The sequence below is a fragment of the Drosophila guanche genome, unplaced genomic scaffold (genome assembly GCF_900245975.1).
Source record: "Drosophila guanche unplaced genomic scaffold, DGUA_6, whole genome shotgun sequence".
Taxonomy (NCBI): Eukaryota; Metazoa; Arthropoda; class Insecta; order Diptera; family Drosophilidae; genus Drosophila; species Drosophila guanche.
Window position 1 is genome coordinate 10,197,511 of NW_022995744.1, and position 16,632 is coordinate 10,214,142.

The following is a 16,632-nucleotide window of genomic DNA, read 5'->3' on the forward strand; positions in this document are numbered from 1 at the left end:
CAAAGTTTTCAACGGAAATTGTGCAGCTGCTTGGCCAGCGTGTGTGTGGGTGTGGGTGTGGGTATGTTTCTCCTCTTAAATATCCTGCAGAGCGAGAGCTTGTAAAAGCAAATTTGTTGAAATATTCATTTAATGGCTTCCACGCCTACTATCCCTGCATGGATGCACGGTGGCAAGGAGCTCTTTCAATATGATTTTTCATGATTAAAGCGCGTGCCGGGTACGTTTTTATCGGCCGAAAGACATTTGCCCATGCGATGCCCTGAGTTCGATATTCGAATTTTCTTATAAATTGTCACCACCCCCACAACAAATGTGTCCACACACACAGAGAGCGTGGGGGGGTTGGAAAATGCTCTCACACGCTCGCATAATAAAGTGATTTTAAAGGGCACTTTTCCCCGCACTTTTCTTTCGCTCAGATGGCGTATGCGTAAAATTTCCATTTGTGCGAGGCACTCAACTTTATTGAACTTGAAGTGGAGACAGAGACCCCCGCTCTCTGCGGCCCTCTGTCTGATAATGTTTGTCTGATAGAGCACACATGTGAGCTCCACCTCCTGGCTTCTGCTCCACGATGTTCTGGCTTTACAATTCATTAAAATTGCATATAAATGCTGCGGATGATGGGCATGAACGATCATGATCGGGCACACAGACAATGGCCAACGGCTTAAGCCACTTTGCAGCTGTAGCTGCATCGTGTCCGTTATTAACTGCCAGTTACAAATGCCAGCGCCACAATAACGGCATTGAAAGCGCTGCGAAAGCGTCAAGTCATAAACTGCTCATCAGTCTTGAGTAACTCGCTCTCCCATTCTCTCGCTCTTGCTCTCTCTCTTTGCTGTGTCCCACCGTGTAACTGTAATTATGCGACGCCGCTGCAAAAGTTGTGCTATCACAACTCATTGTCTCGTCGCCATGGCGGAGCAGGAAGTGGAAGCGGCAAAAGCCGGCGGCAAAACATGCCACCGAGAAGGGGGCGTCGGGTCGCTTGCAACGTTGTCTGTGCCTGTGCCTGTGTCTGTGCGCCTTTTGCTCTTTTGACGCTGATAATGCAATTTCCGGCAGTGCCATTTTGCCGCAGCCCTCGCGTAATTTACTGTTATGCAATGTTTCACTTTTGTTGTGCACTTTGTGAGCCTTTTAAAGCAAGGATTCGCTCTGCGTACAATCAACGCGGCTAGTTTTTTGCTGCTATTTATCTAGATAAAGTTAATTGAAAGCATTCAAATGCCAGAGACAGAGATGGAGACGCCAGCGACGGCGTGATGCGTCAACATCTTTTGATGCCACATAATCCCACTCGATTCATTCCGCCCCCACAATACTGTCTATGGGTACATGTCTCTCCTCTCCGTCTTTATTACAAATTGGTTTTTCTGCAACAACCACCAAGCCACCACCCACTCGCAATTTGCACCACCGAACTGAATCGACTGGGAGAGGGGGGCAGCAACAGCAGCTCTCTCTCTCTCTCCCTCTCTACAGACAAAAATAAATTGCAGCACACGGCTAACCTAGCTAACGGTGAAATGGCTGTGGCAAACGTGTCCTGTTCGGTTCGGTTCTGTTCCACGCTGACAAACTGAAATCGAAAGTTTGACTGCGGTCAACGTCGGGGGCATTGTCTTCTCCCATCTATCGCTCGAGTCTCGCTCTCCTCGGCTCCGCTCCGCCCCGACTGACTGTCAGATTGAATGGTTTATGTGTGACACCTTTGACCGGTCGCAGAGGTGCCACAAGGGCACAATGCCGCCGCTCTCTCTGACAGACGATATAAATTAAAATGCAGCTTTAACCCATGCTCAGATATCGGCAGGCTAAAGGGCTACAGTCCGAGATTTGCAGGTAAAGCAGAAATGTATTTATTTAAATGGATAAAATGGTGAATGGCTTACGTATAAGTGTAATAATGTTAACAAAGTTTTAATATAAATACTTTTGTGATACACTTCCCGTCCCCAAGTTTCGTCCACTTTTCATTCCGCTTTTGGTTCTTTCTCCTTGCTGGGATTTTCCGGCAAAAGTCACGTGGCATTCATAATTCTTAAAATGGCGCCATCAGAAATTATGTAGCAATGCTAAGTGCACCCAAACATCTGTCCCACGCACGGGGCGTGGGGCACGGGGCATGGGGGCTTAGACGTGACCAGCATTTGTCGCACGCTTAAAGTATGCTGGCATTTTCGGGGGGCATGGGGCATGGCTGCCCGAGCAATGGAGAATTGATTTTGGATTTCTGCAAGCTGATTATGGAATTAAAACATATTTCTGTCTTAGAGCTTAAAAACTTTAAGTGGCAAAGGTTGTCGGTCGCTGCGAGGCGTTGTTCCCGCTACGTGACATTCTTTTCCTTTCGGAGTTTATCACGTGACAAGTTTTCCAGTTTATTTTCCACACACACCCACCCAGAGAGTGTGCGTTTCATTTTCATTGTGGGATGAAGAAAAAAAGAAGATGAAGTTTTCACGTGTGTGTGGGAAAAGGAAATGAATAAGCAAACGAAACTACAAAGAAGTGAACTGCAAAAGCGAACTGCGAAAGTGAACTTGGGTTACAAAGACAGGACACAGAGGCAGAGGCAGAGGCAGAGGCAGAGGCAATGGCGGATAAAAAAATAAACAATTCGCCTTTTGAAATGCTAAACGTGAGCGAGAAAAAACACACACAGGCAGGGGGGAGGGGGTGGCAGGAAGACACAGAGACACAGGGCCAGGGGCACTCTTCACACGACCAGGATCCGGGACCGAGACTCGTGTATTTTTATTAGCACACGGATACGGGCTGGAGCTGGGGGCATCCGTTTATCTTGTTACTTGGCACCCGCTCAATGCCAAATACATTTATCTTGTCCTATTTGTTTTGTAGCACATTAATTTCGGCTCGTGTTTGAGCAGAAATTGACTTATTTGCATTCGCTTTAATTTGCACGAACATCAATATGCCACAAGGAACCAAAGTAAACCCTAAAACGGAATGGGATGAGGATTGTACGGGGCAGGGGCAGGGGATGGGATGCCTGCTGCTGCGGCTTACACACAGCCACAGGTGTTGCAAGTGTCAAATTGGTGATTGATGGCAGGCTGTACAAAAATTATGAGATTTGTTTTTAAATCAGAAAAGGGAGAGCCTGATTGAAGCATGTCCTGGAAAAAACACTCACAAAAAAGATCATATTTTGAGTGTTTGATTAGCTTATAAAATATTCTGATACAATTATGTTCTGTACCTTTCGAGTGGCCTTAAGCGGAGTCTTCGAGCTCCGCTGAGTTGCAAATTTTGATTGGTTTTCCTTATTTTTAAATAACGCTTGCCTGAAGCTCGTTCTCAGGCTTTCTTGCGCTTTGCTGCAACAGCTGACTTCTTGTTCCTGCACCTCTTGGAGGAGGCGTGTTGCTCCTCGTCCTCGTCCGTTGAGGAATCAGACCAATCCCGTATAAAAACAGTCGAACTGGCCATGGCATCCTGTGCCTTTGCTTGCTTAATCGCTCTTACGGGGATCTCGGATCGATAGCCAGACTGTGGAAAGTTTTTGCACTCACTCGTAGGACTTTGATGCACACAGCTGAACTCACCCTAAGGTACCGTGCACGGTGCTCTGGTGACATTGTTCGCCAGCGTTGCGCCACCTTCTTTTCAGCCGCCTTCCGTTGCGCCACCTTCTTTTGCGCCGCCTTTGGTCCAGCGTGCATGGATCCAAAGCGGCGCTGGCATTGTCGGGCTGAGGGAGCCTCCTTTAGCGACTCATCGCTTTGTTTTACAACAGATTTTGACATTTTTTCGAATAGTTATTATCTACAAATATATATTGCTTCCTCGTAAGCAGCACTGTGAAGCGACAACAGCTCCACATACACAATAATATTACACTTCTATTCAAAAAGTTAAAGAAAAACGTGTTTAAAATTTGTTATTTGTGTTTTTTTGTTTATACATTGAATTTTGAACAGTTTGAAACTAAGGCAAAGCCAATATATTTTGATTCAAGTGAAAACTAAGTACATTTTTGAGTTACTTCGAGCACCAATTGAAGCACTTTCAGTTAAGCCACTTAAATGGAATTAAATAGAAATTTACAGATGGCACGGCATGGCGAATGCCAAAGCCAAATGAAGTAATATTAGCCACACGGCCCGTGGTGTGCTTCATGGAACAGCGACGACAGACAAAATGCATTTTTCATAAAGCAGACAGCGAAACGTGTGTGTCTCTCTGTCTGTCTGTCTGTCTGCCTGGGAAGGCCAGGAAGCTGGGAGCTGGGAAGCTGCTTGGGTTGGGGCTGAAGTCTACCTGCAGACGTCTATCGACAGAGCGGCAACAATGGAGTTTGCAGGTTGGAAAATGGCCGAAAGCGCAAAATGTCAACCGAAATTGCGATTGCGTTAAAACTCTATAAATACCAGAGTAACATGCGACCACAGCAGCAGCAGCAACAACAACAACAACAACAACAAATGCGAGTCCAGCGAGGAGGACATGCTGATGTGGCAGCAACACAATCTAATCCGGTTATTGCATTTTAAATGCGAAAGAGCCACAACCAGGGCTATGGCTGGGGCAGGGACAGAGTCAGAGTCAGAGTCAGAGTAAGGCACGCTCTCAATTCTCATTCAATTATTTGCCAGGCAATTATTGCCAACTGGCAGTGGCCATCAGCGGTCAGTTGGGGTCTGTTTTGCCAAGAGGTTTTCCTTCCAGGGCTCTCGCTTTCATTTCCTTCAGTATGTGCCATAAATAAGCCTTCACCTCAGCATGTCCCTGGCCTGCAGTTCGTAATGCGCTTATCTGGGACACCAGACGGCGCCGTGACCCAAAACCGCAATCGTATGCCAACTCTTTCAAATTTTAATGCAATTTAACAGCATATTAAGCAGCAGCAGGAGTCTGCGGCCGGGAGCCACAAAGCTGCCACAGTTGTTGCTGCTAGCCGCAAAATTTTAGTGCGGCTGAAGGCAAAGTTTCAAATGAAAATGGTAAAGGCAGGACCTCCTGCTTCCAAGGTGAATGCTGTTTGAATGTGTGTAAGTATGAGTACCCAGAGTGGGTATTCATGAACTGCACTGACTGAATGGCTAATCAATTGCGCGCACATTGAGCACAAATCAAATTACAAACTTATCGCGTCCAACGATTTTTGCACAAAAGTTTTGCCAGCTTTCCCGCCACTTCCCTCCCGCACCGCTCGTTGCGCTGTTTTGAGCTCAACTTTTGCTCAATTTGATTTTTCAACAGAGAAAAAAAAAGCAAAAGTTTCTGCCTTTTTACCTGCCGTTTTGCCTGCTTTTGTCTGTGCGTCTGTCTATTCGTACTTTTGCTTGTCGTTAAACAAACTTATCCAATAAAACTTTTGTCAACATTGATTTAAGGCTAAGGAGGATGCATAATACGAGTGGAGTGTGGGGAATATTGGGTGGTGGAGTGGTAGCTGGAAGCTGGGGAAAACATTTGACATTTCGCCTGCTCTTATCATGTGTCAAAAAATGTTAAGCAGCAGGCAGGGTTGTCAGCTGTGCTGAATATTTATAATTCAGTTATTTCTATGCTTTACAGAGTGTAGACATTGGACTTCGAAACACCTGGCAACCCTGGCAGCACCCAGCACCCAGCGTGTGTGTCCCTAAGCCAGTTTTTGCCTTGCCACACAGAAAGTGTTGGGGCATGCCGCATAAGTAGAACAGTCCAAGACAAACTTTTCCATTGCAACCTGATGCTGCTGTTGTTTTTGTTTCAGTTTCAGTTTCAGTTGTTGTTGTTGTTGTGGCCATGGAATGCATTTACAGTTAGCTGACTGCGGCAGCTTCTCTTTATCCACTTCTACTTAATACTTTAATAGTTGCAAAAGTTTGCTCAGCACGAGCTTAAGTAGCTCTCTCTCTCTCCCTCTCTCTCTCACTCTCACTCTCCTCAAAGCTCCGCTACACTCCGCTCTCTAACGGTCCGCTCCCCAGCTCGCTCTGTCTGGCGCTGGTTAGTGCTTAAAATAACTGTAAAACTGCCAACATAAATCTGGCCACAACATCTTTTATGTTTTGCCACTAGCCCGCCGCACTCAATGCCAGCCACGTGAGCATCTTCCGATTTAAAGACTTAAAGTACAGCGGAGAGTGTCCACTCCACTCCCCTCCTTCCGGCAAGTGAAGAATGAGAATAAAGAGAATGAAGACTAAAAAGTTGCACAGACAAACAACAAATTGACGCGTATCTTTTGCATATTGAATAAAAGTCAAATTGTGTTTGGCATATTAAGCGGGCATCGGCAGTCGGAAATCGCAATCTGAATTGAATTGAAAATCGAAAGCAAAATCTCTGCCAAATCCCTGGCCTCCTTCTTGGCGGTCCTGTCCGTCCTGTCTGTCGCTTGGACAAAAGCGATTTTTCTTGTTGGAACTAACGGCTTAGCGACACAGCAATTTACACTGCAAATTCAGCGATTCTGGCAAATAAGTTTGAACGGCAGTTGCTGGGAGTCGCGAGTCGGGAGGAAGTCTTGTGCAAGTTGAAATTTTATCAAAATTTATAGGCTGTAATTTCATAATTTCTGTCATCAAATCGCAATTTGCTTTCTTACTCGCAGAACAAATATTTGCTCTTTGTGGCACATAAAACTATTGACATTTAATTACTTGACTTACAATATGCACCATGACAGCCATTGGCCATTGGAAATATTTAAAATGAATATTTGTTCTGCCTTTCGCTGTAATTCAAGCTTATGGAATGTGTGCGAACGCAGGGCAAACCGCAATATTTAGTCAAATTTCAGTGAGCGGATTGAACAGCGAGGTGTGCTTTAAAAGAATGTGTTTTCACAGGAAACCCAGGAGCTGAACGGGGATGCTCTTCCGATCAGAGAAAGGTCTCGGGATCATGTTCACGCTGCCCGAGATAATTCCACATTTGTCCCTCCTCTAAATCCACTCTCGCAGCATGAATGTTGTACCAAATTCCATAATTCCAGCCTGAACCCTAATGAGGCAAACGCAATGCAAATTTATAGCCACACCCCCTCGCAGTCCTCTCTCTCTGTCCACTGTTTGGGTCTGACTTAAGGGATTAGCATCATTATGCGCAGTTTATTTGTTTGAATTTATGCTTGTGTGCTGTAAAATGTAATTCATGTAATTGTTTTTAATTTCCATGCATTTATAATTCAACATTCGCGTGGCGCTTAGAGCGTCGCGACTCTTCACGCGGGAGTGCCATGAAAAGCTCATTTGGGTTCCCCCTGCAGGCTATGAGTGTCCTCCGCTTTGGATTACCGACAGGGGAGAGAGTCTGGTGTAATTATGCAAATTTGTAATGAGCGTGAAAATTGCCTTTTTCGAGCAACAAGTAGGCGTCGCGTCTTGGTTCGGGCTAAGTACGAGCTGTGGGGGGGGAGCGGACGGATGATAATTTCATTTGACCCACAGCACCAGAAGCCAGGAATCCATTTACCTTGCTCTTTCCCGTTGCTGATTCCTGACTGCTGACTGACGACTGTGCTGGCATTTGCTCTTTGGATTTATACAGATTTAGTCAAACTAAACATGAATTTGCACTTTTATTCACAAAGCTCGCATCGCATGTGCACATGTGTGTGTCGTCAGAAAGAGCGCAAAAGAAGCGATTGAGTGAGAGAGAGAGAGAGAGAGAGCAGAAGAACGCGTGAGTGACTGAGCGGGGGAGAGCCAAAGCCATGAAGTAACTATAAGGAGGTCTCGTGGGTGGCAGAGTTACTAGTTGCTTCTGCTTATTGTGAGTGCTCGTTTGCTTGTCGTTGGTTAATCAGCACACTCCATTGTCGTTGCCCTCACACTTACAGCGAGAGCCCTTTCACTCGCAGGTTGTGCTTATTTTTGCCGACGAGACCTCCTTATATAGTTGCTTCATGGCCAAAGCGCAAGTGAGAGCGAAGGGCGAGTGAGAGCGGCGTGAGACGTAAGCCGATTTGTTGGCCTGCCACTAAAGTGGTCCCGCTCGTATTAGCGTTAAGCCCTTTCAGAGCCAGCTCCACATATGGCAAGGACTGAAGAGCGACAGGGTCTGAAATCATACTCATCCAAGCCGTAAAATGGAACAATTAATAGGTCATAAAGCAGGGGATTTTAAAAAATGTTATGAGTCCCAAGATAACGTTGAATAAATTACGCTAAAACAAAGCAGTGTCAAGGCAGTATCGGAAACCCAATACCAAACCTAGAAGTAAGCTCAGCCTAAGGCTGTTCCTAAGTTTGTACATCTCTGAGAAACACATTAAAACTTCAAATTACATTTTTACGGTGTTATTTTTTGCTCTCTCTTTCCACATTTTTACTTTAGATTCCAACAAAGTCATCAGACGATGCACCATTAATCGTATCAGAAGTTGCGAAGATGCCAAAGACCCCATCGGAGAGCGAGCATCAGTGAGAAAGAAAGCGAGTCCATGGCTCCATCCAAGATTGTTTGATTACAAGTCCATACGTTGTGCCGAATGCTTTCATGATTTTATGGTGTGGCATGCTGATTGTGAAGCAACCAGGCATGGGTTTCCTTAGAAACTTTTTAAAAAATATATACAAAAATACTGGAAATAAATGCTGCCAGGCTGATGTTTCTAGTTCGAGATGTAGAACTCAACTGAAAGAACTGTAAATATTGTATAGAGTTAATGACACACTTTCGGTGTTGAGAAAATTTGATAACTGTCTTTTTCCATTAGCAAATACTTCATCTATGCACATGTATGTGTCACTTACACACACACACATATAATATCGTGTATCGATACACCCGCGTATAGTGTCAGAAATGCAAAAATGTTAAGCCTTGCGGCAGCTTTTGCCCAAACAGATTGTAGACAAATAAATGCCGCCAGCAGAACACACACGCACTCAGAAGAATAAATAATAAATAACAAACTGAATTTTACATCATTTTAAACACTAATTTTTCAACTGATGCTGCCTGCTTTTTGTATACATATTACATGCATTTCTCTGAGTGTAGCGTGGCTGTTGCCAGGCCTGCCTTCTGTTGCGGCCTGCATTGTTGCCAAAGTTATTTCATTTCAATATTTTATTTTACATATTTATTCGTACTCTTTGACTCTCTCCCTCTCTGGCGAAAACCTTTTCCACACTTAAGTGGTTAAATTGGCTGTGATAAATTGTTGCAGAGTCAAAGTTGTTGCCACAGCGGCGCTGCGGGTCGCCTCAAGTCACATGTGGCTGGGGTGGTAAGCCCGCAGGTTGACTCCCACCCTGACTCATCTGCTTATTCATGGAGTGCCGTATCCCGTGCCGTGCCCCGTGCTTTGTGTGTCTGCCGCTGACAGTAATCATAACGCAGTCATCAGCTCGCATTATTACAGCTGCCTGACATATGACATCTGGGAACTGGGGAGCCTGGGAAGGCACTCGAATGTGTGTGGGATAGTGGAGCTATTAATATGCGAGTGGGAGGGCTAATAGCACAACCCAAACCGAACCAAACCCAATGTCGTAGTGGGTGATGGCTAATGGGCGCGCCTGAGACTGATGGCATCCTTTTGGTCGCACTCGCAAATTAAATGTCTAGCCCTACGAAGTTTGTCTTGCTTAAAACAGGTGCGGGAACCAACTTAAAGATGTTAGCGAGGATTCCAACAATTTTCCAACAATTTTCCACACTTTCCAACTGCTCGAAAGTCGTAAGCAAATTTTCGCGCTTATCGCCACACTCGTATCAGACAATCTTGATGTGCATATCGCTTTTATGGGCAATTCATGCAAAATGCTTCCTGCTGCCAGCGGGCAACGACAATGGCGCGGAATATAGCACGGACTTATGTGGCACAGCAAATACACTTCACTCAGTAGGATATGCTTAGTTTGTTTCTTTTTCTTCCAAACTTTCAGCATCTGCTCTGCCCCATAGAGCATCACATGCGTCGTCCATCATCGTTGTCCTTGCTGCGGTGTCGGTGTCCGTGTCCGTGTTTTCTCTTCCCGTTTCATTCTCTAACTTCCCGACTGACCAACTGCATTTGCAATTTATAGGCGTATGTGCAGTGCGTAACATAACTATCAGGCAGCTGTGCTTCTAATACATAAGTAACACATTTCGTCAGTCCTGCTTTTGGTACCCGTTCAAAGTGGGTTTCGAGTATAAAAATTGAAACGATTTTAACGCACTGAAACTCACTGTACTGCACACACACACATTTCTGCATCTCTGCCAGTTTTTTCCACACTGTAACGGTGGTGCAAAACAATGGGAATGTAAATTGTTGTTATGTCTTTGTTTTTCATTTCGCCAGTTTCGCCAGCTTTCTATCCTGCCTTCCTTGCAGAGGCCTGTGAATGGATTTCTAGCCCTTTTTTTTAACTACACATTTTTGCGTAACACTCGAAACCGCAACAACATTACATACGAAGCAGTTTGCTTAGTTTTCATTGCCAACGTTGTGGCAGTCCTGCTGCTCCTCGTCCTAGTCCTGGTCGTTGTCATAGCGCAGTCCTCTAATTTTTTGTTCATTTGCATATGGAAAAACATTGGGAAAGGGTTTCGCTGCTGGTCACGTTTGGGAAGTGTCTCCCCTGCGAGTTGTTCATGACATTGACGTATGAATGCCTCATGAATATGTACATGCAGGCTGGGAGCTACAGTTCAGCGACCCACAAAATCCTCAATAAAACTGGCTTCATTAGCCGCCATTAGCCGGCTTTGTCTGACCCACAGAAATGAAATTGTGCAGAAAAGTAGCAGAGATACACAGAGGGGAAGAGGAGCGAACTCTAGCTGGAAGCTGAAGCCGGACAACACATGGCCCCCAGTTCTTGGATGCGTGCGGTGTGTCATTAAAGTTTCATCAACGCCGCAAAATGAAAATGGAGCACAACGAACAACACAATCAGCACTCAAGGGGGGACTGCAGCAGGGGAGACTCTCACTCAACTCCTCGGCAACTCTGGGTAACCCAAAAGGGCCGCAGGGCCGCAGGGCAGCAGGGCAGCAGGGCAGCAATGGGAAGGCCGCCTTGCCTGATATTGTCATTACATGCTTCAAGGATATTTCCTCTGTGGCGTAACCGAGGCAAATGTACTTTTGACAGTTGAGACTCCTGAAAGGGTTGACCAGCCCGACCCCGGACAACCGCAGTCGACAAAAGATTTGTTTGTCAGGACAAGCAACAGCTGCCCGCTGGCCAAGTGGCAGGCGCTTTCCTTCCCCCTAGACAATTGCCCAGCAAATTGCTTGGTTTAATAGTTCTGAAATCTGTTTCCCGAGTTCCCCCCCCCCACCCATCAAATGTTAGGTAAAAGTATTTAAATATTTATCAGCAACAGTGTCGTGCCACAGGGCTCTACTCCATCTTACGCATCACGCCCCCACATCTGGTCTACTCCTGACGTACCTCCGCCTCCGCTGGGTATTGGCAATTTTCGTCTTGGCCAATCAAGTTGGCTGGTTAGAGCGCACATTCAATGTGGCACACGCAGACATATTTTTGGCAGCTTTTGATTAGCACTAAGAAGGATTCTGCGGCTGCCTAAGTACTCAAAGTGGAGGCTAATACTTTGAGTAATTTGAGCAGATTTTTAGTGGTATCAAAACTCAAATTGGTGTCGATTTAAACAGCTGCCAGAAAGCATAAAATTTGAATAAATACTGTGGCCAGCATAGCAGCATGTTGCTGGCAACTGCATGTTGCGCAACATGTTTTGTGGAACGCATGTAGCTAATAATTTACCCGCAACATGGCGTAGAGTACAATTTTGAAAGCATTAGAAAGCGGCTAATAAATTATTGTAATTGATAATAAATAGAAATAAAGGATAAGAATTATATGAGTACTCACCCCTAGCATTCCTCCTGCTGTTGCTTCCCATATAAGTTTCACATCAAATGTAGGCCTTGCTCCATTCCTAATTTTGACTTTCAAATACTTGTCCAATCCGAAAGATTTGCTCCAACTGCCAGCCCTGCCTGCTCGTACTTTAGCTCGAATTATACAAGTGCACCATTGGGCAACGATAAGAGCAGCCAAATTTGGCGGCACTTGAGAGATTAGTGATAGCAATCGAGCAGGCCATAAAGTGTTGCCAGAGAGGTGCGTCGGCGGCGACTCTGTGGCTCAGTTGCAACCATGATCGTGACCACAACATTCCTGTGCTTCTGCGTGGCCTCGGCCATCAACTACTTCAGGACACGCCGCCAGCGTGCGTTCATTAAGAATCTCGGTGGACCCTTCGCCTGGCCGCTGCTGGGTGCGATGCACAAGCTGCTGTTCCTGAAGCCGCAGAGTAAGTGGAGGCGCTGCAGTCTGCCTGAAGGATCGAGTTTTATTCCATTTTGCTAGATTTCTTTCAGCGCAGTCATGCGTACCTGGTCAAGTATGGACCTGTGACACGTTTGTGGGTCTTCCATCGACTCTTTATGCCGCTGGCGGACCTCGAGCTGGCCAAGCAGGTGCTGCAGAGCGAACAGCACCTGGAGACGGGCTACGAGCTGATGCATCACTGGCTGGCCGGCGGCGTGCTCATGTGCGAGAAGGAGCAGTGGGCGCAGCGTCACAGCCTCATACGAGGCATCTTCGAGAAGGGCAACATGCTGCCCCTCACGGAACTGTGTCGCCAGCAGGCGGTGCTGCTGCAGCTGAAGCTGGCGGATCGCGCCGAGCAGCGTGAGGTGTTCAATGTCTGGGAGATTGTGGCACCCGCCGTGCGGGATTTGATGGTGCAAACAACCTGCGGCCTGCGACCCAGCGAGGAGTATGCCCAGGCATTCAATGGGTGAGTGGAGAGTCTCTCGCCTGGTAGATTTCCCCTGGTAGAACATTTCCCACTTGCCCGCAGCCTCACGGAGATCTATCGCAAGCGTTTCCTCAGCCTGCAGTCGGTGAACCGCTTTAGCTTTTGGATCAGCTCTCCACTGATGCGACGGAAACAGCTGAAGCTCATCAAACGCCTCAATGCGGAGCACAAGGAGCACATTGAACGATTCCGCAAGCAGCAAAAACAGGAGGAGCAGCTCAAGGCGCGCAATCTGTCGTTGGATCACATCGAGCCACTCCCTCCACAGTGGCATCAATCGCTGCTGGAGGTGCTGCTGGCACCCAACCACCAGCCCAGCATCACAGACGATGACATCTGCGCAGAGTTGAACACTTGCAACTATTTGGGGTATCTGCTCTGCAGCTCTGCCTTGTGCTTCGCTCTCGTCACAATTGCCCGGCATCCGGCTGTGCAGCAACGCTGCCTGGAGGAGCTGCGCAAGGCCCAACGACCAGATCAGAGCTGGGATGTGCAGCGGCTGACCTATCTGGAAGCGGTGCTGATGGAAACGCTGCGCCTCTATCCACCGCAAGTGATTGTCGGTCGGCAGTTGAGCGAGGATATGCCCTACAGTGAGTACAAGTCATCACTGTTCCTCCTCCTATTTCAATCTCCTATAGCTCACAGCGTTGTGGGTGATGGCACACTGCCCTTTGGCGCCGAGATCTATGTGAATCTCTTTGAGATGCAGCGCGACGAGGAGCGCTATCTGAATGCGAATCACTTTCGTGCGGAGAGATTCCTCGAGTCGCCGCCGGAGCTGCTCAGCTTTAGCATGGGTCCACGCTGCTGTCCGGCTCGCCAGTTCAGCATGGTGATGCTCAAGACCCTGCTGGCGCCCATAATCAGCAGCTTTGAGCTGCTGCCACACGGCGATGCACCGCGCCTGGACCTGCGACTGGCTCTGGGCTCCTCCAATGGGTTTCAGCTGGCGCTGACGCCGCGATTTCAATAAATTGATTCCCTTACTTATGTAAATATATTTTGAAATATAACAACTATTTTACCTCTTACGAATCTGCCACTCATTGGGCATCGTTGCGCCTGCGCATGCCCAGCTGGAAGCCCGTTGCGGAGCGCAGCACAATGTTGATGACACACTCGACGGGCTCGCCCAGTGGCAGCAGCTCGTACTCCCGCACAAGCTTGGCCAGCATCATCTTCATCTCCAGCAGGGCAAACTTCTGCCCAATGCAGTTGCGTGGCCCCGCGCTGAAGGGTATGAAAGTGAAGGGCGCAAAGCGCTCGCCGTTCTCATGGCGTTCCGGAATGAACTCCTCGACCTGGGGAAAAGCGCTGGGCAGTCGCTGAATGCCATAGATGCCAAGAAGCACCTCAGACCCCGCGGGAATAACGCCACTGCCGAACTTGGAGTGATCTGCAAAGAAAAGAGGTACAGTCTGGACTAAGCAGCTATCCCCTTTGACACCTACTGTACTTGAAGTCCGTTTGCAGCTTGCGCCCCACTATGGGCACGGGTGGATACAGCCTCAGCGACTCCTTGATGACACATTCCAAGTACTTGAGCTCGTTGAGATCGCGTATGGTGACGGGGCGACTGCGATCGGTGCCAATAACCTGGAGGATCTCCTCCAGCATTTTCTCCTGCACGTGGGGATGACGCGCCAGCACGTGCAGACAAAAGGACAGAGCACTGGTGGTGGTGTCGTGCCCCTCGAACATGAAGGTGTCCACCTCCTCGCGGATCTCGTCATTGGTCAGCGGCCGCCCATCGACGCTGGCCTGCAGCAGTACGTCGAGCAGCGCCATTCTCCGCTTTCTGCCCACATCATCATCGGGGGACATCGCACTCGGCTTGGCACGCTGCTGTTCATCGAGTGTGCGACGCCGCTCCGCGATCACCTTCGTTGTGAACTCGTGCATGGTGCGAATGAGCTGCGTCTGGCGCCATTTTAGGTGTGGGTGAGTCAGCGTGAAGAGCAGCTCCACCTGCAGGTAGGCGGACATGAAGCGCCAGCTGAGCAGCGCAGTGCATCTACAAAGAGAGTGAAATGAGTTCGGTTTCTGCTCCCTTTAGGGATGGATCGCTTACTCATTGACTGCCTCCGCATAGGGCGAGCTGTCCGCGGCCTGGGCATGGACTTTTGTGCCCATTGCCGTCTCCGCAATGATGTCCAGGGCTGCCTTGCAAATGTGCTGATAGACGTCAAAGGTCTGGCCATTGGCACGCGGCGCCAGCCGCTCCACACAGATGTTCGACTGCTGATCAAAGACCTCCACGAACTGCTCCAGTATCGAGAAGTGGAAGGTGGGCGTTATTATCTTGCGGCGTTGATGCCACACCTTGCCGTCGCTCAGCAGCAGCCCATTGCCCAGCCACTGGCCGAGGACGCGGTACACGGGATGCTTCACCAGATGCTCCTGGCTGCCCAGCAGCTGCTCGTTGATCTCCGGATCGGCGCTCATGATTAGCAGGCGGTTCAGAATCCACACTCGCTGCAGGTTGCCATATTTGCCCATATGCTCACGGCTCACCTTGAGGAAGGCTGCGGAACAAACAAATTGATAAGAACTCTGTTCTTCATAAATAACAATTTATTAATAGATATGCATATGTGTTCCACTGTTCCACCTAGAACCTGATCATCGGGGGGTACAAACTAAAACTGAATGAATATCTGATAAGCTAGCGTGTGGCCTCAAGTGTTTATTAACAACAGAAAATACCATTTAATCTGCATGGAAAATAAACACTATTATTAACTCACGATTAAATGCTTTCTTTATCAAGCAATTGGTTTATATTGTGGTTCATCTTTATGGTTTTAGGTGCATTGACAATGGGATAATCCACTGTTTGCAACGGGTGCTAATTCTGTGGCTTAATTTGTGTCGGCCATTTATTCAAAGAATTGCGCAGAAGAATTATTACTGTAAATCTCTGTACTGCGCTCGCAGGTAGAATGCGAGCTCCAAAGAGAGACGGCAATTGCACGAGCATCGCATCGCTTCTTGTTTACAGTTAATGAGAGCCAAAGCTCTGCTCAGCTCGCTTAAAACAGAGAGAGCAAACAAATCGATTGCACGCGAAGCACACTATGCAGCAAAGCATCTGATGTCTCTCGCTCTCTTGCAAGTAATATATGTATGCATAAATTACAAATGCACTAGCTTTGTGGGCTAGTGTAAATTGCTGTTTGCGCTTGCGTGCATCAAATGATGCGAAATCGACGGGAGAATTCGGATAGAATAGAGTGAACCTTAATCTGCGATCTCGACAACACTGACACAGCCGGAAAATGATTATTTATCCTTTAATGAGGGTTTTCCAATGGGCAATTAAATTGTATTAGATATTCCTGCCGGTCACGATTTGTGTGTCGAATTAGTTCAAGTTTTGGTTCACTCTTCACAGAACTTTTTACATACTCTTTGGATTCATGCGGTACAAGATATGCAGGGCGCCCAGCAATGGCGGGCATATGGGTCCAGGCAGATTAGCCACGGCTCGGCGACGCTCCGCCTGGCCGCGATGGATGAGCCAGCCAGCGGCCACCAGCAGTATAACCAGCAGCAACAGCAGCATTTTGCACTCTGATTCGCACTCTGCAAGGCTCTCCAACGACAACGCCCCAAGTGCGAGTGATACTGCGAGAAAATCTATCTAATCGCAGGCCGATTCGAATGTAAAACAAAGTGCATGCCACTCAGTCGCGAGCCGATAATTGAGCGACACTTGTGCTAATCAGACCGGGACTAGTACGAGTAAGTGTCTAAGGCAAGTGTACGTAAATGCGATTACTTCTATTAATTATTCTCGATTCCAGTGGCGGACTGACTGAGATAACGAGGCATCCATTCGCCCGAGGCTCATTGGAGCCCCAGGAGT

The 16,632-nt window shown here is 47.6% G+C and overlaps 3 protein-coding genes across 3 annotated transcripts; 1 reads left to right on the forward strand and 2 right to left on the reverse strand.

Annotated features, from left to right (window-relative positions):
* Nucleotides 1-3,157: 3,157 nt before the first annotated feature.
* On the reverse strand, nucleotides 3,158-3,943 carry LOC117579580. Its single transcript, XM_034265507.1, has 2 exons — nucleotides 3,579-3,943; nucleotides 3,158-3,522 (listed from the first exon to the last, which is right to left on the reverse strand). Exons 1-2 carry the CDS (start codon nucleotides 3,777-3,779, stop codon nucleotides 3,331-3,333), a joined length of 393 nt encoding a protein of 130 aa, XP_034121398.1. The 5' UTR covers nucleotides 3,780-3,943; the 3' UTR covers nucleotides 3,158-3,330.
* Nucleotides 3,944-11,925: 7,982 nt separating this feature from the next.
* On the forward strand, nucleotides 11,926-13,795 carry LOC117579562 (probable cytochrome P450 316a1). The gene is made up of 4 exons (XM_034265484.1): nucleotides 11,926-12,251; nucleotides 12,308-12,740; nucleotides 12,804-13,354; nucleotides 13,403-13,795. The coding sequence occupies exons 1-4, from the start codon at nucleotides 12,095-12,097 to the stop codon at nucleotides 13,735-13,737; spliced, it is 1,476 nt and encodes a 491-aa protein (XP_034121375.1). The 5' UTR covers nucleotides 11,926-12,094; the 3' UTR covers nucleotides 13,738-13,795.
* Nucleotides 13,776-16,363, reverse strand: LOC117579561 (cytochrome P450 4d8). Its single transcript, XM_034265482.1, has 4 exons — nucleotides 16,173-16,363; nucleotides 14,836-15,289; nucleotides 14,216-14,778; nucleotides 13,776-14,160 (listed from the first exon to the last, which is right to left on the reverse strand). The coding sequence occupies exons 1-4, from the start codon at nucleotides 16,327-16,329 to the stop codon at nucleotides 13,808-13,810; spliced, it is 1,527 nt and encodes a 508-aa protein (XP_034121373.1). The 5' UTR covers nucleotides 16,330-16,363; the 3' UTR covers nucleotides 13,776-13,807.
* Nucleotides 16,364-16,632: the final 269 nt, after the last annotated feature.

Bases quoted from the DNA above. Each gene is read 5' to 3' on its own strand.
- LOC117579561 (XM_034265482.1), bottom strand. From the start codon at position 16,329: ATGCTGCTGTTGCTGCTGGTTATACTGCTGGTGGCCGCTGGCTGGCTC. The intron at 15,290-16,172 runs GTATGTAAAAAG...TTTGTTCCGCAG, and splicing joins GTACCGCATGAATCCAAAGA to CCTTCCTCAAGGTGAGCCGT. The intron at 14,161-14,215 runs GTAGGTGTCAAA...TTTTCTTTGCAG, and splicing joins GCAAACGGACTTCAAGTACA to ATCACTCCAAGTTCGGCAGT.
- LOC117579580 (XM_034265507.1), bottom strand. From the start codon at position 3,779: ATGTCAAAATCTGTTGTAAAACAAAGCGATGAGTCGCTAAAGGAGGCT. The intron at 3,523-3,578 runs GTGAGTTCAGCT...AACTTTCCACAG, and splicing joins ACCGTGCACGGTACCTTAGG to TCTGGCTATCGATCCGAGAT.
- LOC117579562 (XM_034265484.1), top strand. From the start codon at position 12,095: ATGATCGTGACCACAACATTCCTGTGCTTCTGCGTGGCCTCGGCCATC. The intron at 12,741-12,803 runs GTGAGTGGAGAG...ACTTGCCCGCAG, and splicing joins TATGCCCAGGCATTCAATGG to CCTCACGGAGATCTATCGCA. The intron at 13,355-13,402 runs GTGAGTACAAGT...AATCTCCTATAG, and splicing joins GAGCGAGGATATGCCCTACA to CTCACAGCGTTGTGGGTGAT.